Source organism: Crotalus tigris, unplaced genomic scaffold (assembly GCF_016545835.1).
Source record: "Crotalus tigris isolate CLP2741 ecotype Arizona unplaced genomic scaffold, ASM1654583v1 scf7180000019004.2909048, whole genome shotgun sequence".
Classification (NCBI taxonomy): Eukaryota; Metazoa; Chordata; class Lepidosauria; order Squamata; family Viperidae; genus Crotalus; species Crotalus tigris.
Window position 1 is genome coordinate 1,796,002 of NW_024097319.1, and position 22,933 is coordinate 1,818,934.

General features: G+C 36.5%; 2 protein-coding genes across 12 annotated transcripts in view; both read left to right on the forward strand.

Annotated features, from left to right (window-relative positions):
* Window positions 1-18,865, forward strand: part of CFAP54 (cilia and flagella associated protein 54) — a 186,702-nt gene extending 167,837 nt beyond the window's left edge. For 6 of the 8 annotated variants that reach the window (XM_039358159.1, XM_039358165.1, XM_039358160.1 and 3 more), the window contains 7 exons: window positions 489-671; window positions 2,066-2,274; window positions 4,715-4,897; window positions 5,718-5,824; window positions 8,447-8,603; window positions 16,666-16,743; window positions 18,432-18,865. In XM_039358159.1, the coding sequence (XP_039214093.1) occupies window positions 489-671; window positions 2,066-2,274; window positions 4,715-4,897; window positions 5,718-5,824; window positions 8,447-8,603; window positions 16,666-16,743; window positions 18,432-18,551 (1,037 nt within the window). In that variant the 3' untranslated portion in view covers window positions 18,552-18,865. Of the gene's footprint in view, window positions 1-488; window positions 698-2,065; window positions 2,275-4,714; window positions 4,898-5,717; window positions 5,825-8,446; window positions 8,604-16,665; window positions 16,744-18,431 lie in introns of those variants that run through there. The other 2 variants (XM_039358161.1, XR_005558519.1) reach the window with 2 other exon arrangements.
* A 3,669-nt stretch (window positions 18,866-22,534) lies between these two features.
* The window catches only part of NEDD1 (NEDD1 gamma-tubulin ring complex targeting factor), a 34,792-nt gene continuing 34,393 nt past the window's right edge, over window positions 22,535-22,933 (forward strand). For 2 of the 4 annotated variants that reach the window (XR_005558518.1, XM_039358156.1), the window contains exon 1: window positions 22,546-22,728. The gene's annotated coding sequence lies outside the window, so the exon portion shown is untranslated. Of the gene's footprint in view, window positions 22,729-22,933 lie in introns of all 4 variants that reach the window. The other 2 variants (XM_039358158.1, XM_039358157.1) reach the window with 2 other exon arrangements.

A 22,933-nucleotide genomic window follows, 5' to 3' on the forward strand; every position in this document is an offset into this window, starting at 1 on the left:
AAACCAGATTAGTCAATAACCATAAGATAGCCGTGTAATAATGAAAGCCTTTACTATTGGCAGAGAATTATTGGGTAGCACTGGTAAGTTATCCAAAATACGTTTACCGGAACAGAGACAACGGGGCTTAAAACTTTGAGGATCCTTATGAAGTTTTAATATTGTGCAAAAATATGATCTAAAACATGATCTGTTCCCCACATTAGTCCTAAAATTAGATAAACAATGAGTCAAAAACATACTTGTACACTTATCTATTGAAGAAAATAATCCCAAACTACCTGTATATTACATCTCTATATTACAGCTCTGTACCTCTGTCCAGAGCTCTGTACCTATGTATTATAGCTAATGCTATTGTTAAATTTAGCTATAATACATAGGTACAGAGCATAGATTTATACTATTTATAGCATAGTATAAATTCTTAACATTTACTGCTTAGTTATATTGTTTCATTTAATTTTTGTTAATATTTCATACTCTAGGAAAATATGAAGTTACTTATAAAATTCCCGTGGTGTGTTCTGTACAAGAGACAAAATCAGAAATTGATGGAGTTGAAAGAATCTCTTCTAAAGAAAGCCAAGGCAAACTGGAAATACCTTGGCTTCATGTACTACGCTACCATACGTACTTAACCAGGTTTTTGAACCTGAGTCCACTGGCTGGTAGGAAGCTCTGCTCTGTTGAAGAAGTAATATATCTTAGATATTTAATATTGTGCTACAACCAGGTCCATTGTTTCTATAAAATAGTATACCCATGTTCCGGCATCAGTATTTTGATAAATTACACAAAGGAAACTAGCTTTATTGTTTGATTGTTTTCCTAATTATAAAAGAAGCTGCATTTCTAAATATATAGATTACCATCCATCTTTTAATGTATTAAATAAGAAGTATTTCATTTTAAAAATGCAGTTTTGTAAAAGATTTAATTTTCCTTCCCAGTTAATTTAGCCATTGTACAGATATACCCAGGAACATTAGGAAATAGTGCAATTTCCCTCTACTTTTGACCTGCTTGTGGGCTTTAGACTTAGATTACTGTAAATAGTACAAATGGAGTAGCAGTGGTAGTAGTATTGGGCAGTGTTTTAACTCAGTGTAGAATTGATATTTTGCATGAGAAAGGTATTAACCTTCTGAGTACAATATCTAGCACATGGATGTCCAAACTTCTGCCTTGACTGGACCTCATTGAGTAATGAAGAATAATCTTGGGCCACATATAAAACATATAATATAGCTAATGTATATAAATCACACTATAATGTTAAAAGTTTAGGTTCTTGTGGGGATGCATTCCTAGCTGTCCAGGGCAACATGTTGCCAGTGGGCCATAGTCTGGACACTCTTGGTCTAGCATTTCTTGATAATGCTGTGGAACACTCTTCACTAAAATGTAAGAACTCCTGCAGATTAATATAGACTAGCACACCACTCCACCTTTAGCAATTATCTTCAATTAGCAGCCATTTTCAAATACAGTAGTAATAAAATTCATTTTCTGATAATGTATGGATTTACAACCAATTTTCAACACATGCCAGAGAGAGTAACACTAGTGTAGTTGTATGAGAGAATTTTATCTGAATGACCCAGCAGCAACCAGTGATTTTTGTAGTGTCTTCTTCTGTCTCTCAGTCAGGTCTGAAATGGGACTTGGTCACTAAATAAGGAGAGGGTAACTAGATCTAGATAAATCAAAGTTTCTAAGAAAGAATATGGTCTAGGACCTACCACTAATATTTTTGAATGTCTAAGATCTGAGAAAAACTATTGCTAGGCCTGGCAGTTATCTGAAGTATACTCTATAATTTCATGTGAGATATGGAAAAATCTTTACTTTGATTTATTCCTCCTGATTAGTAATGTCTCAAAAATTGTGCTTTGAAATGCAGGTGAGCTATTTTGTATTTTTATAATAGGCTGTACATATTGCTATAAAATTCCAGCTAAATAAATTACATACATACATACATACATACATACATACAAACATACATACATGCATGCATACATACATGCATACATACCTGTACTGTTATTATTTTCCACAGCTGTCCCAAAAGCAGGGAAAGGCTTATTTGTTAAAGAAGATGTGCTGTATACCTTGGTGTTTAACACAACAGTTGCCCTGCGCTTGGCAAAACTTCATTCTTTTTTAAAAAACCATTTGCCCATTTATTCTGGCTGCTGTCTTCAAGAACCTCCAAAACAGCTGTATGGATTGGAGAAGCCTTTCTTTAGCCTGACTGCAATTGGAAAGGTAAGCTGAGATTTAATCATAACTTTAAAATGTATTAATACATATTAATATTCCATTCATCTGTAAAATAGGTAAGATACCTAATAAAATGATTATATTATTTATTCTACATAAGCTGCCAAAAGAGTTTTGTTTTGGTTCTTTTGGCATCAGAATAGAAATATGTTTTATTAAATATTAAGAACCATTATAATAAATAATAAAAAGAATTTACAATATAAAAGAAAATATAATTATTATTATTTAGATATAAGATTATGATGTGCTGTGAAGATTTAATCTATTATTTGAGCAATATCATGTAAATTCTTAAACTGATGAGATGGCTGGTTATATACATTTGATTAATAGATAAAATCTATCTTTTACCATTTTTTTTCTTTGGGGAAGGTAGGAAATTTTTTTCCGACGTTTTAGGACTGCTTTCCCATCTAAACGGGACAGAATAGCAAATAATACCTTTGTTATATAGGTTGTATTTTAAATGCCTGAAGTCTGTTTCTAACAGTTTTTATTAGTAGTTTCAAACATACATAAAATATTGCAAAATGAGTGATATGTAAACAGTGTACTAGATAAATCCTTAAGGAAAGAAAAACATTAGACAGCAAAAATACAAAAAAAGAATAAACAAAAATCTGTCATTACAATTATATAGTGAGATTTCATGATATAAAAAACAATCTTTGGATGGATTAATTTCCAGTTTAAGTCTATACCATTTCAGACAAAACCTCCAGTGTTGGAGCACCCACAACTTCTGGAGGCAGGTTATTCCACTTATTAATTGTTCTAATTGTAAGGAAATTTCTCGTTAATTCTAAGTTAGTTCTCTCCTTTATTAGTTTCCATCTATTGCTTTGTGTTCTGCCTTCAGGTGCTTTGGAGAACAGGTTGATTCCCTCTTCTTTGTTGCAACCCCTTAGCTATTGGAATATTACTATCATGTCACCTTAGTCCTTCTTTTCATTAAAGTAGACATACCCAGTTTCTGCAACCATTCTTCATATGTTTTAGCTTCCAGTCCCCTAATCACCTTTGTTGCTCTTCTCTTCATTCTCTGTAAAGTCTCAACATCTTTTTTATATTGTAGCAAAACTGGATGCAGTATTTCAAGTGTAGTTTTACCAAGGCATTATAAAGTGGTACTAACACTTCACGTGATCTTGATTCTACCCCTCTGTTAATGCAGCCTAGCGCTGTGTTGGCTTTTTTTTGGCAGCTGCAACATATTGCTGGCTCATATTTAAATGATTGTCCACTAGTATTCCAAGATCACTGTCTCAGTTATTACTTGTGAGCCAGGTACTGTGTAGTCTATACATGTGCATTTGATTTTTCTTGCTAAATGTAGACCTTAGCAATAACAATAGCGCTTAAACTTATATACCGCCTCATAATGCTTTACAAGTTTATAGCACACTCTTGGCAGTTTACAAAGTCAGCATATTGCACCCAACAATCTGGGTCCTCATTTTACTGACTTCGGAAGGATGGAAGGCTGAGTCAACCTCAAGCCCTGCCAGGATCAAAATCCAGGCTATGGGTGGAGTTATATACTGCATTCTAACCACTGCACTACCAAGGGCTCCCAGGTGAGAACCTTATTTTTCTCACCATTGAATTTCATTTTGTTAGATAGGGCCCAGTGTTCAAGACTTTTGAGATCCTTCTGTATCTGAGCTTATCTTCTGGAGTGTTGGCTATTCCTGGCTTTTTCCTTTTTGCTCCTTATATACAGGTAAAACCTCTGAAAAACTAAGACTACAGCCTATCCTGCTAAGTTCCTGTCCCAAACTCTGGAAATCCTTCTGCACAGAAAGTACATCTTTTTTTAGACATTAATAGTGTCAAGATGCATAACAATATCAACATCACAGTCCTTACTAGCTTTTTTGACTACCTTAACAAAGTGCCTCTTTTCTCTGCTGCCAGTAGCAGCAGGCAGACACCTCATCTCTTTCAAAACTTTCACATCCTTTCCTAAATTGACACCTTTTACAAGTGAGTCACCAGAAGGTGGCTTCTCTTTTTAGACACTTTGTTCACTTCAAATTGTTATTTGTAATACCTGATTCATACCTTCCCTTATCCAAAACAACTTCTTCCTCACAGAACATAACCCCCTGCTCAGATGAGACATCATCGTCCTCCCAAAGAGCTGAATCTGCCCCCTTAATATCAATATTAACTTCACTAAAGGCACTGTATCTATTTTTCAGAGACACATCAAAAGCTTTATGTTATAGTCACAGCTCTCATTCTGCCAGATCCGATAGTTATCCATACTACTTAAAGGATAAGCATATCTTGGATGTATATCCATGTAATAAAATAATAGTATTATGTAGCAAATTATTAGAAGTATTACATAGCAAGTTCATAGTTTTAAACATATTTTAAAGTTAAATATTCTCACAAATGGGTATATAACTTTTAGGGAACTCTAGGATCAAGTGGAATTTCTCAAAGAACACCATCTATGAAAATGATTTCCAGTACTTTTACTTCTGAGATAGAAATGCATTCAGACAACAAAGCAACCTGTACTCCCATGAAGGAACTTTGTGTGCAGTGGTACCTTCCCTCTTTGGAAAAATCAGCAAATGAAGAAGAGACTATGGTATGGTAACATATGTAAGATTTTAAATATAAAAGACTACTGTGCATGCATACTACATGTATTTGTTTATTTATATCCCACCTTTATTATTTTTACAAATAAGGTGGCAAATGTATTCAACATGCCTATAGTGTCCATGTACATGATGCATGGTCCACATTATTTTTCTGTTACAGATAAAATTGATTAAAAGAAAAAATTACAACAAGCAAGCAAGCAACTAAGCAAAAAAAAAAAAAAGCTATTCAAGCAGGATGCCAGATTTCTCAGGAGATTTGGAGCTTAGGCCTTTTCCACTTGCCATAATATCATCTGAATGAATTAATGGGTCAGAGACTTGAGAGTAGAATAGAATAGAGCTGGAAGGGACCTTGGAGGTCTTCTAGTCCAGCTCCTTGCTTAAGCAGGAGAACCATAGCATCTCAGACAAGTGACTGTCCAGTCTCTTCTTAAAAACTTCCAGTGTTGGAACATTCACAACTTCTGGAAGCAAGCTGTCCCACTGGTTAATTGTCCTCCTTAAATCCAGGTTGCTTCTCTCTTTGATCAGTTTCCAACCATTGTTTCTTGTCCTTCCCTCTGGTGCTCTGCTGAATAACAAGAGTAGTTGATATCATTTTGGTCATTGACATATGATCCAGTAGAAATTTTTGGATAGGCAATCAGATATGCATAAAGCTATGTGCACATTTCCTTTAAATTTTAATATATTATTATATATGAATCAGAAGGGTAACAAATATATTTAAACCATGCTGTGGTTGTTATTAGACATGCAATTTCAACAATAATATTAATCAAATATTTCTCCTTTGTGCAGGTTTTGTTCATTTTTGCTTATAATATAAAACCTGTCAAAATTATCAACATCAGTTCTTTCAATTCAGCCAACATATACTGTGGTTATTTGTGGATCCCACTGAACAGGTAATTTAATTTCTTTTGTTTCTTGTATGTTTTATTTCATACAAAATGTGTGCCTTGTTGATATTTTGTGGTCAAGATTAACAAGCATCATCCAAACAGCCATTTATCAATGTTCAAAAGCAGTAACAAAATCAAATAAACTCTGCTGGGCAAAAGTATATGTATGGCACATTCTCCATCGGTTGTAATTGCTATTTCTCCCCCAGCTACATTTCCAATGCCCCAAGGTATGTTATCTGATCATCAAAGGCGGCTTTTAGGGTGGTATGAGGGGAAAGTGGGAATTCAGCACTTTATCTAAAGAATACTAATCAGAAGCTTTTGGATTCAGCCAATGCATACTGGAGAAACATCTGTAGTGTTACATTGGGGAATTTAGAAGTAATGAATAAGTAAATTAGTCTGGAGATCAAATGTCAGAAGATGACATTTATCAAATAAGAAATGAGAAAGTAGTGGTAGCATCTCTAAAACCAGGATCATTTATCCACAGAAAGTCTGCTGAAGAAATAATTCCAGCAGAAGAATCTGAAATACTCATATTTTTAATATTAAACATAATCCAAGTTGTCAGAAAATTATAGGATAACATAATTTACCCTTAAAACTACAGAATAGTAAAAAAACCTCTCAATAATAATACAAAAAGATTCTAGTATATTTTTCCTAATTTGTGCTATAGATGCTTCCAATTTAAATTTAGAGAAATAGAATGCTGAGAATGTGAAAGTTTTAGATAACCATCAAATGTGGTAGTATTTATGTGGTACACCAGCACTGTGGCAGTTGTTTTTTCTGCAGGTTAAAGATTTCAGTTACACAGATGAAGCAGATGTTTCCACAGAATTAACATGTTAACAGGAAAGAAGCAATTTGGGAAAGGCTTGATACAATTGGCCCTGCCGGTGTTGTTCTGTGTTTAAGTGTTTTATGTGAGATAAACTGTCAGTTCTTGCCTATGCAGAGATACCTCTGTACATTCTGATTAGACCAGGGCTTTTCAACCAGTGGTACGGGTACCACCTGTGGTACATTGGCACCTGGCAGGTGGTATGCAACCATCCTAGAACAGTAGTGGGGGAGGGGAATGAGCTAAACCGGTGGCAGCACTGCACAAGATGGCTGGAGCTGCAGGGCTGTCAGGGCTTAGCGGAAGCGCCAGGATCAGTGCCGCTTTCCAGCTGATTGGTGCTTCTTTGGGACTGTCAGGGCTCAGTGGAAGCGCCAGGATCAGCACCAGGCTCCAGCTGGAGCTCGGCGCTGATCCTGGTGCTTCTGCTGAGCCCTAAAGAAGCACCAATCAGCTGGAAAGCAGCACTCATCCTGGTACTTATGCTGAGCCCAGAAGAAGCGCCGATCAGCTGGAATGTCCAACATCTACAGGGTCTTGTGATTTACATTCAGATGCTTGGCAACTGATTCATATTTATGAAGTCACAGTGTCCCAGGGTCATGTGAAGTGACCAAACCCTGCTGCAACCACCCAGCAGACGGGGGGAATAAAAACCAAACACCCCCCCATCTTACCCCCACTGCCAATCCTCAACAGAAATGCTCACAACAATTAAAACCTTGGACAGAAGGAAGAGCGCGGCCAGGCAGGCAGGCAGGTGTCTTGCTTGGCTGTGGCTTGGGGGGGCACTTTTTTCAGTGCCATTGTAACTTCGAACAGTCACTAAGCAAACTGTTGTAAGTCAAGGACTACCTGTACTTTATCACTTTTTTCCTTTTTTGGGGGGGGGTCATCAAGTTTTTGACATCTTGCTAGGCAACTGGTGGTACTCGGATATTGCCATATCCTAAAAGTGGTACAATGGGTGAAAAGGTTGAAAAGCCCTGGATTAGAACACTCCAGCATATGTAGCAAAAATAGTTTACTGCAGTCTTTATATTCTTTGAGTTGCATTATGTTCAATTTGTAAACAGTAATCTGGTTCAAGATCCAATCTGAGTTGATCACCGGGGCCAAAAGGTTTTTTTCCCAAGCTTTTGGGTCATGCTCTCTCTCTCTCCACCAGAACCAGCAATCTGGTTCTTCTATGCTTCTATGCTGAAATATATGTTCTCTTGAGATATTGATCTATTATTGCCTATATATTTTGCTGCTCTGTTATGTCACATTTATGTATCCATTCACAGTAGGATACTGTACTGTATCCCTTGTTACACTCTCCTCGCCCAGCTGATGACAATCGCTGTTCTATGTGATGGCCTTTTCACTTCCTACACCCAGTATTTCCTCTTGAATTTTTCCTTCCTCTCTTCCTCCTTCTCTGACTTTTCTGTGACTTCCTTCTTATATTCTGGAATATTAATATTTCTATTCCACATCATTATCTGAATACAGACAGTATACATCTGTATACAGTTTATACTTCTGTATATAGACCTCATTATCTGTATTTTCATACTATGTCTATATATCAGGCCGCAACCATGTTGAATTCTCTTGCAGAAGCATTATAACAGATAATATTTAAAAGTTTTCTCTCCAAGTTTAAATGGTAGCATCTACAACAAAATCTTCCTGTCTTAATCTTATTATTCAAGGTGACAGCTTACCCATACATGTATAATATCACTATAATTCTATTGTATAGTGTTCATATTATATTCTTTTAGAGTTATTGCTCTACGTGAAAAATTGGCTGATTTGAAGCAACAACTTGAAATGTTAATACAGTCACAGATGACTGAACAGACTGAAATACAGAAAAGTTCTCCTTCAAAAGGACTTGGAACTCATACAGCAAAGGTGCTATTGGATGAAAACACGAAGGTATCTAAACAATTATCAGAATTATCTGAAATTATCAGAAATAATAGATCACGAATATCTATACAAGATATAAAGCCCCCCCCACATGTATAAAAACTAGTTTGAGGAGAGAACAGTTTTTGATTTGAATGTTCCTTTTTAGACTGTTTTATGAAAAAAGCAGCAATATCTTACTCAAGGTTAAGGAATCTCTTGTACTTCAAAGGTGTGCTTGAGTGCTTGGAATTTTATATGCCTTTTTCTTCTAACAATTAGAGGAGGTTCATATTTTATGCTGAGTTTTAATGTTATTTTTCAAGGGATAAATTTTATTTTACATCTATGTAACAGAATATTAACAGTACTATATAGTGTTTATATTATTCTGCTTTTTTAGAATTACTGCTATATTTTGATTCCCCCACAAATACTGATTTTATTGTTGAAAATTGAACAAGGCTTACTAAAGAACAATTGGCATGATTTCTGCAAAGTTCTGCCTCACTGATCTTTTAAGAGTTCTTTGAGAAAATCAGTAACTACATACATCATAAGAAGCCTAGTAGTAGCTTTTCCAAATAACAGATTTTATTAAATGAACCCCATAACTTTCATTATCTGTAGCTCACTTTATCAGATGCATAGAGTAGCTGATTGATATAAGATTTAAATAGGGATGAGATAAGGGAGGGAAAAACAGCTTTGTTATGCAAATACAAGTTATGTATGACTCAAGCTACAAGTAACTTGTCAATCAAATCTCTGCTTTAACAGCATCATCATGGTACTGTCTCAATTTCAACAGCACCTTTGAGTGAGAGATTGCTGAACTCACATACTTCAAAAAGTTTCAGGCAATCTTAAAACTTCTCCACAAACATTGTGGGATATTTAACCCATTTTCAGAATATTATATATATTGGCCAGGTTGTTATGAGGAAAACTAACTTGGCTGCAAAGGTACTTTTCTTCTTTTTCAAAGCCAGTGTAATCTGCAAAGCCATGTCAGCATTTTTGCAATTTTACACTTTTTGTTAACAATATACATTATATACAGGTAGTTGTTGCTTAGTGACCAAGGTGAGAATTGACAGTTCTATTGGTAAATGCTGCAGTCATAAGTGAAAAATCACTTGTCTATAGCAGACCTATGATGTCACTTCCCATTCAGTCATTAAGTGACTCACCAGTCTCTAATCATGCCATCAAATGACCATAACTTATTTTACTTCCACATTTTTCATAAACTCTGCTTGTTGCAAGCCAGTTGGGGAACATGCAAATCATAATCATATGATTGAAGGATGTAGTAACTTACTATCGTTAATTTCAAACAATTGTTAAACGAGGCAGTCAGTAGACAAGAACTAGCTGTAACTGTGGTTGCATGCTTCTGCACAGCAAAGCTGAGATGGTGTTTATGCCAGCTGTTTTGATGGTTTCAGATCCTTGTAGCTTTTCTCAAGCAACTGTTCTCATGTTCTAGGTAAATCTCTAGGGGTAAAATTGACAAGTGATCCATCTTTTTTTTTATTATTTTCAGATAAATGTCACTTTTTTTTTCTTTCTAGCAACTACTTTGCAAAGGAAGTTCTAGGGAGATGTATTCTGAAAGGATTGGCTGGAGTGGGGAGAGTAATAATTCCTGTGAAGTGAGGAACCAGGATAAGACAAGGTCCCATTAGTGGAAACACCAGATTACTTACAAATTCAGAATTTTAGAATATTGATAAAGGAAATACTAGCTTTGCTCAAATTTTCCATATACCACAGCTGAACCAGATATAAATTGACTTAATATCAAATGCTGCTAATATTATGCAATCACAGAGGCCTGGAACTACTTTCAAACAGGCACAAAATCTTCATTTATGATGGTACTAGTGGTGGGATTCAGCAGGTTTGCACTACTTCGGCAGAACCGGTAGCTAATTTTTTGTTGCTCAGGCCCGGAATGGACTTCTGGAAGTGGCATCCACACAGAGAACCGGTTGTTCACATATTTGAATCCCACCACTGGATGGTACCCACTTTATTTTGGACTTTCAGAAAATTTTTGGAACTGCTTCTTAACAAACCCTAAACAATATAAGTGATGATGGAATAAGGTGAATGATTGTGTAGTTTAGGTATTGATTAAAGACAAAGGAGGCCCAATCAGGAAGCCGGAAACAGAAAAATGTAGGATTTGATATCCTGGTAATTAAGAAAATGTTATGTGTTGCATTCTAGTCTGTCTGAACTTTGTGGACCATTTTACAAGGTAGATCCATGTCAATTTCATTACAGTAATCTAAGCTGGAGATGATAATCATGAATCTTTAATTCTTAAGAAAGGCAAAACTCATATATACATTCATTTGCTAAAGGACATTGGAGTAACTTGCTTATTTGAATATCTAAGCACAGGAGTATTAACTAATTCCAGAGGTTTGGGGAAGGACAATCCCATTCAAAGCAGATTACAGTTTTTCACCAAGCACCATTTATGTAACTCTCTCTATATGTGTGCATGCATGCCACTGGACTTAGAGGCTGCTTGATCCAAGATGGCTGTGGGTGGCTTATATTTCAAAAGTAGGAGCAATAAAATGAAAAAGAAAAGAAAAAGAACCTGTACTTTTGGAAAAAGACAAATTCAATAAACAAGAACAAAAAAATCAAGGTTTTCAGAAATTTTTGGATGGGTGTCAGGCGAAAGACATACAGGATATCCAGGGGGATGCAGTTCCAGAGGGCAAGTGATGCAGCAGGTACATTTCCTGAATCCTGATAAATGACATTGTTTGATTGAGTGGATCTGGAGCATTCCTACTCTACCTGTTCTTAATGGAAAGGCATTGGAGCACTTGGGTTAAAGTTAAGTTTATTAATTCAGCTATAAACTGTTTCTCATTCTGAGTAAAAATAGGTACTGATTGAAGAAAGGGAAGAAACTCGTGGTGGGCGAGATAACCATATTTGTAGACAACTAATTAGAGGGGTTTTTAAATCAAAATCAGCAGGGTCAATTAGGAAATTTCTTCATGATATTTTACTGCTAATCTGCAAAGTTGGTGGTTGATGAATGCTAAAGAAAGTAGACGTTTATTTTCAAAGGAGAAGACATTTATCATGTGACAGATTTTCTTCAATATGTATTCTGATATGATTAATGAGGCATGTGTTGGCATTTCATCTGATGGGTGCTATGCCAGCACAGACAAGAGTTTTCTATTTTATTATTAAAATACTGGTTTTGAATGGATGACAAATATTTCAGGTGGTAATATAAATATAATCAATTTAAATGGCAGTATTATTTTGTCAAAGCTAATTTAATTGACAGTGGAATATTCAGGTATTTTGACACTGAAAATAATGTGATTTTGAAGTGATTATATGGGTGCAAATATTTGGGCTGGTTTGTCACATCAGGAATAGTAAATTTTCATTATTGAACTTAGAAGCTGTTAATATTGTACAAAGACAAGTAGCAACTAATATTGGAAAATGGATTTTTCATTATATTTACAAATTTGCCGCTGTCTTAGGACCAATTCCATTTCTGTGTATAATATGTATTTTATTGTTCTGGTAATCTAGATTTATTTTAGATGAAGATTATACTAAGAACCTAGCAGTCAAGTCTCCCAGATTTGAATATGTTTGTGTTTGAATTCAACATTAATGAACTTAGTATTTTTCTTATTCTTTCAATGTTAATAAAAGTAAGAGATCAAATATTAGTGTGCTTTTTTTGTTCAATCATGGCCATATCATTAAGACATTACTATATTAGATTTAGATACTCAGAAACTAAATACAAATATAATATTTTTATTTTGTAAAATTATTGCAAAAATATATGGGGAATAGGGGTTATAGATGCCGTATATTTCTTACAAGATGGATTTCTTAAAAATAATCTACTTGTTTTCATCAGACAAAATGAAAGTATACCTAAAGTATAATTATCAGGGAATTTGGGGTAATAACTTTTAATGAAGTAGTTATGGGTGTATAATTGAATAGAATATAGCATAAGAAAAAAAAATAAGGAACCTAATCTTTTCATTCTCACTAGACTGATAGTAAAATCATAGACTGTATGTCAAGGTTCCAATAGATGAGACCAACCAAATCAGAACCCCGAGGCTAGAGGTTTTCCCAAAGAACATGTTTATTGGCTACATAAAATCAGCACGGTCAAAAGTGAAACCAAGTCTGAAATCCCCTTCAAAGAGAAACACTATTACAAAGTTAAACTTCCCACCCCATTGCTATGCGATCAGCTACGTTTCCCAATAGAACAGTTTGGTGAGCCTTTTCACCAAATGCTCATGTACTCCATCTAACTGATAGAATTGACCTTGGTTCCCATAGGGCAGTAAAATGTTTAGACTGGCAGAAATCCTCCATACCACCTCCCAGTTCTGTGGCAACCTAAAACGAGCAAGGTTCATTGTAGAGTTGACAGTCGGATCCCCCCTAGGAAGAAGCAAGTGACGTAAAAGAAACATAGGCACAGGTTAGGAATTCCCTCCTGTCTTCTGAGGATGCTTGTCATAGAATTTCTTTATTAATCTGTCTGCCTTCACATTGGTATGTTTTACCCAGGTAGCTTCCGACAAGGGATAACCTTTCCACTGCACCAAATATTGTAACTTTCCCATATGTAATCTAGAGTCAAGTTTTATCTCATTATGAGTTTCTCCCTCTACTAAAACTGGGCCAGCTGGTTTCCTAGGGACTGGCCTCAAAGATGACTCTTGACTGGTTTTAACAAGGTGCAATGAAACACTGGGTGAACCTTCCCTAATAGTGTGGGAGTTTTAATTGAACTGTGACAGGATTTATAATTCTGACTATGGGAAAAGGACCAAGAAACTTAGGTCCTAATTTCCTACTTGGTAATTTTAGCCTTAGATATTTAGTAGAGAGGTAAACCTTCTCCCTTATATGAAATGGCTTCTGGGGAGATCGCTTCTTATCAGCCTGTTCTTTATATTCTTAGCAGCTTGAGCTATAGCTTTTTTTACATTTGCCCAAACAGTTTTCAAAGAGGTCACCCACTGATCTAAGGTCTGTGAAGCAGGAGGTTCTTGGGGGTATCCGGGCATAGGGACAAAGTCCCAACCAGTAGCTATTTTAAACGGAGTAAATCCAGTGCTACCGTGTACAGTGTTGTTGTATGCCACTTTGGCGAAAGGCAGGAGGTCTGCCCAATTAGCCTGTTGGTAATTAATATAACATCTGAGGTACTGCTCCACCATTGCGTTTGTACGTTCAGCCGATCCATTCAGACTTGTACTCGGATGAAAAGGAGATGAAAGCCCCTGGGTAGACCCAATTAGTTTTACAAACTCCCTCCAGAATTTTGCAGTAAGCAGAATTCCACTATCCAATATAATCCTTTTCAATGCTCCATGGAATTGATAGATATGTTTTAAAAACACCTGGCTAGTTTTTGGACAGGTGGTAGTCCGGAAATGAGCTTGCTTTGAAAAGAGATCAGTTATAATCCAGATCACTGTACTTCCCCTGCTCTCGAGTAATTCCACAATAAAATCCATGGTTGTCTCCTCCCAGGGTTGGGAAGGATCGGCTACTTGTTGCAATAAATCAGGAGGTTTCCCCAGGCATTTTTTCATGGTTGTGCAGGTAGCACAGCTTCGCAATAGCTTTCAATTTTTCATGCCTGACCACCAAAACTGCCACCACGCTAAATGCAAAATTTTTAGAAAGCCAAAATGACCAGCTGGTTTTGCATCATGACTGCGCTGAAGGGCTTGAATTCTGAGGGATGCGAGAAGATATAGTTTTGAACCCTTCCAGGCTAGTCCATCTTGAAAAGTCAATAGCGATCTATTGTCTCTGAACCAAGGCTCTGTTTTTAACTCCTCTTTGAGTTTTTTAATGAGTTGACTCTAGGGCTCATTGGATTTTTTCTGCATTTGCCCTCTTGTGGTTACTTGAGAGGCTGATTGTGGTTGAAGGATGGAATTAATAATTTCCTCCAGGCTGCTTTTATATTGGGGCATTCTAGACAGAGCATCTGCCAGGAAGCTCTTTCCCCCAGGGAAGTATTTGAGGGTGAAATTAAAATGGTTGAAATATAACTCGTTATAGAGTTGATACTGTGCTCATTTCAGTATATTAAAAATTGTAGTATTCAGAATTATCTTTGAGGAGGGGAAGGGTTGGCCAAAATCTGTGCTCCTGATGATATGATGTCATAATGGATCTTTAACCAGAGCTGCCCCTGCATGCAGTCATGCATGCACTAGTATTCAAGCATGCTGATGTGTACTTATATCATGACATATGCTCACACACACCATATATCCACCTAGATATATAGGTACACATTCTTTCTCTGACTTTTCAGTGTAGGGTACAATAGTAAATTTAAACATTCCCTCTTTGCATTATAATTTGGTGCTTCCTGCTGCTGGTTTCAGTGGGAGACATAATTTAAACTGAGAAGACATATATAAACATTATTTCCAATTTGAGATTTTATTTCCAAAAATCTTTTTACATAACAGGCTAGGATGTTGCAGAAGAGTTGTACTAGGATACTCTGAATGCTATTTTGCTCAGCACATTTCATGGCAACAGGAGGAGAGATGGAGAAAGTAACACATTCAGGGAATGAAAGAAAATCCAAGGAGATGGGAGCAATAATGGAGTGACATAGAAAATTGTATAGAAGACTTTTGGTATTTGATGACTAGAATGACTTTGTTATTAGAGAAATGTTTGAAATATTTAGAAATGTAAATCAAAAGATTGAAGTTGTAACTTTTTTTGTATTCTATTGCACTGAAAAAAGGTCAGCAGTCATTACTTTTTTTAAAAAAAATCTTCTCTATAACTCTTAGTAGTAACTGTGAGAGGGATCTCAGAATCCTAGTGGACAATCACTTAAATATGAACCAGCAATGTGCTGCAGCTGCCAAAAAAGCCAACACAGTGCTAGGCTGCATTAACAGAGGGATAGAATCAAGATCACGTGAAGTATTAATACCACTTTATAATGTCTTGGTAAGGCCACACTTGGAATACTGCATCCAGTTTTGGTCACCACGATGTAAAAAAGATGCTGAGACTCTAGAAAGAGTACAGAAAAGAGCAACAAAGATGATTAGGGGACTGAAGGATAAAACTTACAAGGAACGGTTGCTGGAATTGAGTGTGTCTAGTTTAATGAAGAGAAGGATGAGGGTGACATGATAGCAGTGTTCCAATATCTCAGGGGTTGCCACAAAAAAGAGGGAGTCAAACTATTTTCCAAAGCACCTGAAGGCAAGACAAGAAGCAATGGATAGAAACTAACCAAAGAGAGAAGGAATCTAGAACTAAGGAGAAACTTCCTGACACTTAGAACAATTAATCAGTGGAACAACCTACCTCCAGAAGCTGTGAATGCTTCAACACTGGAAGTCTTTAAGACGAGATTGGACAGCCATTTCTCTGAAATGGTATAGAGTTTCCTGCCTGAGCAGGGGGGTGGACTAGATGACCTCCAAGATCCCTTCCAACTTTATTATTATTTTTTTTAAACGTTCCTGATTTTTGTTTCTATTTTTATCTTATAATACATTTTAATAAAACATTTAAAAAGACCATCTGCGATATCTGTGACACCAGACATTGTGTCAATCTGCCGCTGAATACACCAGGTTAGTCATTCTTTTTGGGATCATTGTTTATGTGTTTACCTAATTCCTCAATTGAAGCAGACAATCATGTTATCATATGCTTTTTTTAAAAAAAACCATGACTGGTAAAACTTGAATGAGAGCTGCAATATAAGTTATCTCAGTTCAGAGGAGAAAATGTTACACATCCAAAATTCATGATCAGGAACACTATTTTCAACTAAAAACAACATTGGCAACAACTTATTTCTATTTTATTTTTATTTTCTTTGGAATATCAAGACCTGGTCACCTAAAGTTTTCTATGAATAATTTAAAAAACACCTTTTGGTTTTTAAGAAAATATTTTTTAACTTTGGCCAAACCTGTTGATTGCATGACACGAGAAATTAAAAATATATAATAAAGTAGCATTTATTTTCTTATTATTTATTTAGGAAATGGTTAAAGAGTGTTTTTCTGAAATAAAAGCCTTGTTGTCTATCACTACAGATCACTCTTCACCGCTTACAGAGGTACGCTATTTGGATTTTTAAAAATATATTTTCTCCAGTTGTAATTCTTTTTTTACTAGGTTTCTATCATTAATTTTTGTTGTTGTTGTTGTTAATTGCGAAGTCGTGTCCGACCCATCGCGACCCCATGGACAATCTATCATTAATAGTATTCTGGAAAACATACTTTTTTATATTCTGAATATGAAATTGTATTAGCACGATTATAATTTTTGTTGTTGTCTGGAATATAAGCTCTTCTTAGGTAAAAGGGTACAATACATTATATAATATTTATATGTTTGTCATGTGTTATATTAATAGTAGAGGATAATTAATGAAACATTAGTGGAATAAAATATTTTGTTCCTTCTCAGGTGACCTAAAAAAGAAAATGTTTTATGTATGTTTTTATAAAGGCCAACACATACTTGAAGCTTGTTTGTTTTTCTATGAAGTTGTAAGATTGATTTATAAGGTATCTATACAAAGAAGGACACGCTGGAATGGTAATGCCTCTAAGGCAGCAGTCCCCAACCTTTGCTGCTTGGCAGCCTGGCTGGGAAGAGGGGAGAGAGGGGAACTGGGCCATGGAGCAACGGGCCAGTGCTCCAGCCAGCACTAACGCAACCCAATTCTGAATAGGCTATGGCCTAGTAGTGGCCTGCGGCCTAGGGTTGATCCCTGTTCTAAGGGTACCACTTTGGGATTTTTTTAAAATTATTTCTCCCCCAGTATACTACAAGTAAATCTAAGTTAAAATCCATTCATTCAAGAGATTTACAAGCAGTCGTCAAAATCCTGGTCATTACAGTGGCTCCATGGTGACCTGAATAAAAGTTGAGCACTTTGGTCCATTCACAATTTTATTTATTTATTTGTATCCCGCCTTTATTATGTTTACAAATAACTCAAGGCAATGAACATATCCTACACATCTTCCTCCTCTTATTTTCTTCATAACAACAATCCTGTGAGGTGGGTTGGGCTAAGAGAGAGTGGCTGGCCTAAGGTCACTCAGCTGGCTTTCATGGCTAAGGTGGGACTTGACCCCCAGCTAGAAGGATGCAGCGGCAAGTAGGGCTGGCAGGGGCAGCTGTCCACCAGCAGCTAAAAGGACATAAATGGGGGGGATAAGCGGAGGGGGGAGTTGAAGAGGAGGCAAAGGAAGCAACCCAGTCCTTTAGCATAAGCTTATCGAACCTCGGCTGGGAGGGACAAAATGGGAATCACTTGGATTGGAGTGGGTCCTCGGGTAATGACTGGTAGGGTTTAGTTAATGGCAGCAGTGGGGAGTGACACGATTGCTATTGGTAATTGATGTGATCCTGTGACATCACAGTGCAAGAACTGCATTGTACAATGATGGAGATGCCAGTCCCAACTTCCGTGGTAATTTTGAGGGCTAACTGTACTGTGTTATTCAGAATCAGTTTGGAAAATTACAGTGAAGCCAGATATCTTTTTGCTAATGTAAATTAATTGATTTTTTTTCTTATGACGTCCATGTATGTATATTAGGCAGATTTTTTTCCAGTTTTCTTTAGTTAAGATTCTTGTTAGTAAATGTGATATTAACCAGGGTTGAGAAACAATTGCTCCTAATTAAAAATGTTCCTCTCAAAGATTCTTTAGCTAAGATGATCAGTTACAACTTAATTCAAAGACAAGCATATCTGTTTACTCAACATTTTCTCTTTTTTTTCCAGATCCCATTTGACATCACTATACCATCAATAAAGAATTTAAGCAAATTGTTTGATCCAGCGAATGGATGTGTAATAACGGCAGGAAGTGTTTTCAGCTGGATAGTATCTCTGCTTACTTGAATATTTTTTCAGGAGTAAAACTAACATGTTTGATTTAATGATTTGACAGCTTTTTGAATCAATATCCCATCACTCTGAAACAACTGGAATTCTGTTACTTGAAGCGTAGAATTGGTCCATAAAAATCTTTAAATTTATAAAATATTTTAAGTATTAATAATTTAAATATTAAACATATTCAGTTGATTTTTGAAATTTCCGTTGCTCTTGATTCAGAATATTATTTTTGGTGGTTAATTTTATACCTCTTGGTTCAATGTTTTCAGTGTCATTGTTTTCTTCAAAAATAATGGAAATAAAGCCAGTTAATCTTTTGATTGCATTCTTAAATGAAAATCATTCCATTTAAACTGTTATAATTTTTTTTATTTGCCTTAACTGTTTAAAAGTAATTATTTAGCACACGATATGATATTCTTCTAGTAGCAATCAGTGAGTTGCAGCTTTTCTTTGAATGTTTTATTTATTTGTATTCCTAGATACCTTTGTATGTTGTTAGAACTAGGATGTCAAAATATTGTAGAAGCAACACCTGTTTAATTTTGTTCATGGATTTTTATTACTTTTGGTAATATTTATTTTGCAAGTTATAAATATAAATGTTCTCTTTATTCTTCTCTCTTAGTTGCTATAAACAGCGAGATCTTTGCCTTTATATCTGCATCTGCAGACTACAAGAAGAAAGAAATAAATCCACATTCCTATTAATGCACTTGGCATAGGTGTAAAATAACAAATAATTTAAAACTAACAGCACTACATTAACATCTATATATCAACTTAGTTTTCAAAGATTCAGTAAGAAGCAGAAGTATTTTGCACTATTCTCTTGAGTAAAAAACATAAAAATCCCTTATTCACACTGCTCTCAATTTAAAAATGTATAACATTTCCTCATCCTTTCTCTGATTGTTTCTTATGTCAAGCAAAAAGCTGGAAAAGAAATATATATTTGGAATGTGCAGCACATTAGATTCCAGAAATGTATTTCAGAACACTATGTGGGCAAATATAGCAAGTGACTGTGGTTTTTAAGGTAATTTTTGTCTAGGATTATATGACAATATTACAGAGTAATCATCTGATTGTGGAAAATATACCATTCTTTAAAGAACTGCAAAGATGCTATATTCACGTTTCCAAGCATCAGTTCGGAAGTGAATATGAAACACTGCACAGCCCTAAACAGTGACAGAAGTAAGTTATTATTTTTTTATTAAAAGTTTTACAAATTTAATACAATATAACCCAAACCCCTCCCACCCCTTCCCCCCTCCCCAGAGCTGATTACAGGGTAACAAATAAACAATCATAATCTAACAAACATTACCCGACTATACTATCAATCAATCAAACTATAACATACTTTAACTCCTTTTCAAAACAAATGTTAACTAATTAAAAACAAAAATAATAATACAATTAAACCATAACACTAAAAATAATATAAATTCAACCATATTAAACTATTAATAATAATCTAAAATCTACTCATAAGCAAGATAATACTTTTCAGTCTCATATTTCTTTTGAATATAATCAATCCATCTTCTCCAGACCGAAATATATTTTTCTTGTGAATGGTCCTTCAAATAGGCGGAGATTTTCACCATTTCTGCTAAATTAGACACCTTAAGTATCCATTCTTCCATAGTAGGCAAAGAATTTTTCTTCCAATATTGCCCCACCAATAATCTTGCAGCTATTATAAGATTCAGCAGACAGAAGTAAGTTATTGTTTTCTAAGATTCATGACCCAATGAATACCAGAAAAGGTTGTATTTTAATTTTAGATTGCAATTTAGTGAATTACATCTGGATAAAATTTGGTTAATCTTGTCTTTGAAAATAGCTGAAAGACATCATCTTTCTAAACTGTTTTGAATCTTTTCAATAAACCATACTTGTTTCACATAATGACTATTCTAGCCTCAATGGTTTCTTCTAGAGACTAAATATGAGTATTAGTCACCAATAAATAATCTGTTCAAGCAAAGATGCTGGCAGAAAAACCTCTTATTTATGCACATACATCCATATTCTTCTGAAATGTACTATATATTTACAAATGCTATGAATATAAGAATATATAAAACCACCATGCAATAAATACAAATTATGACATTCTGCAAAGTGCTAGACTAGAGAGAAGCCCCCTTCCCCTTTTTGCCTTCAATAGAAGTTTATTTAGATTACTCTCTTTCCTGTTTTGTTGCCTTAGTTATATTGGATCACATCTTCTACCAACCAACATCAGCATGTGGGCTAGGGTTAGGTTGCCCTAATAGTACAAAACAAAACTGGAGCAAAACTTCAAAAACATCAAAGCATTCTTCTCTCTTTGAATAACTGCCCACAAACAACAAGCCTTTCCCCCAAAAATTTTTTTTGCTGCCAGCATCTGCTATTTTGGAGGCTTGATATTGAAGCCCCGGTATTTCAGTAACAAATTGAGCCTAATTTGTCATATAGAATTCAAGGGAGGGAGTAGGGAGAAACATATTGCCATCTGTCTAGCCACAGCAAGTCTATGTTCAGCCTCAGGAGAATTTACATCATTAAAGCAGTTCTGCCAGTATCTCTTCAGTAATGTGAAACAATGCAATTTTTATTTAAAACATTTTATATGGTCATCTAACTTAAACCAAATTCTGTGTGGTTAGCAGTCCCCAAATAAAAATGACATATGTCAACAATGAAATAAAAGAGACTTGGCACCACAGTTAAATTTTCCCATGCAGCCTACAAGTTTGTCCCATGATAATTTCACCATACCCAACAATTGAAGGAATAGTCAGGTCTTAAGTGTTTTTAGGATGGTTAAAGGAATAGGGGACTTCTCAAGGGACACAACAAAGGGGAAAATGTAAAATGGCAGCATTTAAGGGAAGGGATGAGGAGCATACCTATTCTATGCAGTGTGGCGAGTTGAGCATATGTCCTCAAGGAAAGGCGGTCCTGCAAATAACTGGTTTCATGCTATGAAGGGCTTTAAAGTTAATAACCACCCCCTTAAACTGCATCTGGAATGAAAGTAGAAGCCAGTGCAGCTTGTACTGTTATGGGTGTTACGGGATGCCCACCACTGCCCGCTGCTACAATTTGGACCAATGATAGCTTCTGAGTGATCCTCAAGGTCAGCCTCATGTAGAGTATATTGCCAGTAACCCAAGCAGGAAGTAACCAAGGCATGGATGACCTTGAGGAAGGCTTCCAGCTCTAAGAAAGGGTCCAATTGGCACACAAAGGGAATCGTTGCAAAGATATAGCTATAGCTGCCACCTGCTTTTTGAGTAAGAGCTACTAGTCTATGAAGAGATCCAAAATGTGCACTAGCCAAGTATGGGAAAGCGCAATCCCATCCAGAGTCAAAGATGACCAGGGTCTGAGGAACCAAAACAAACAAACGTCACCAAAGCCAATATCTAGCTCCTTAAAAATTACAACGCATCATATTTTGTGAATGAGGGTTCACCAGCTGTATACTGTACAGCGTTGCCCTCTGTTGCCAATAGATCAAACTGAAAGAGAGAAGAAAAAACGACAATGAAAACCCGCTGGAAGGTACGTATGTATGCCCAGACTTATCACAATGATTCGCGCATATGATGGAAGGAACTCTACTTCCTCGAACGTTTATGCTACGATCCGTTAGTTTTTACGACGCCCCCGAATTCTTCGTCTCCTCTCCACCCGGGTGACTCTGCTTTCTTCAGAGCGCAGTGTAGGATTACAGCAAGCGTTTGCAAAATAGGAGACACGAACCCCGTGCCATAAAAAAAATTCTATCAAGACCCTTCACTCGCTCGCCCCATTTAGCAACACCCACAATTAGCAAAGGAACATCGCCACGGGGCGACAACTTTTCGGTACAGGATAAGCCTCGCTTCCTCCCCCCTCCCTTCGTTTCTAGTTACGGAAAACGAGCGCACGTCGGTAATTTTGCCCTTTCTCGGCTGCCGTAAAAGGGTGGGTAGCGGGCTCTCGCGGTGGCTGTTGGGACAGTCTGCTAAGTTGTAAGAAGCGGGGAAAGTCCGCTGCGAGCGCTTTGGTTCTGGCGGGGTGAGCGTGCTGGTTGTCTTGGTTTGTGAAAGGATAACGCTGGATGGTGGGGAGAAAAAAATGATTCGGACTGGCTAAAAGACTGTTACCCGGGGTGTCCCGGAGAAGTGGGAAGGTGAGGGAGAAGTGAGATCTCTTGTCGTCTGAATCGGAATGGGTTGGGAGCCCGGCCCGCCCTCTACTTCGTCCTGGAGCTGGCCGTGCTCTCCGGCAGTGCCGGTCCTCTGGTCCCTCCCTCAGTTTTGGTTCTGGCTCTTCGCGGTTCCTGTAGTGACGGACGGACCCTGACCGGGCAGGATTGGCCCTTTAGGTTCCCCGAA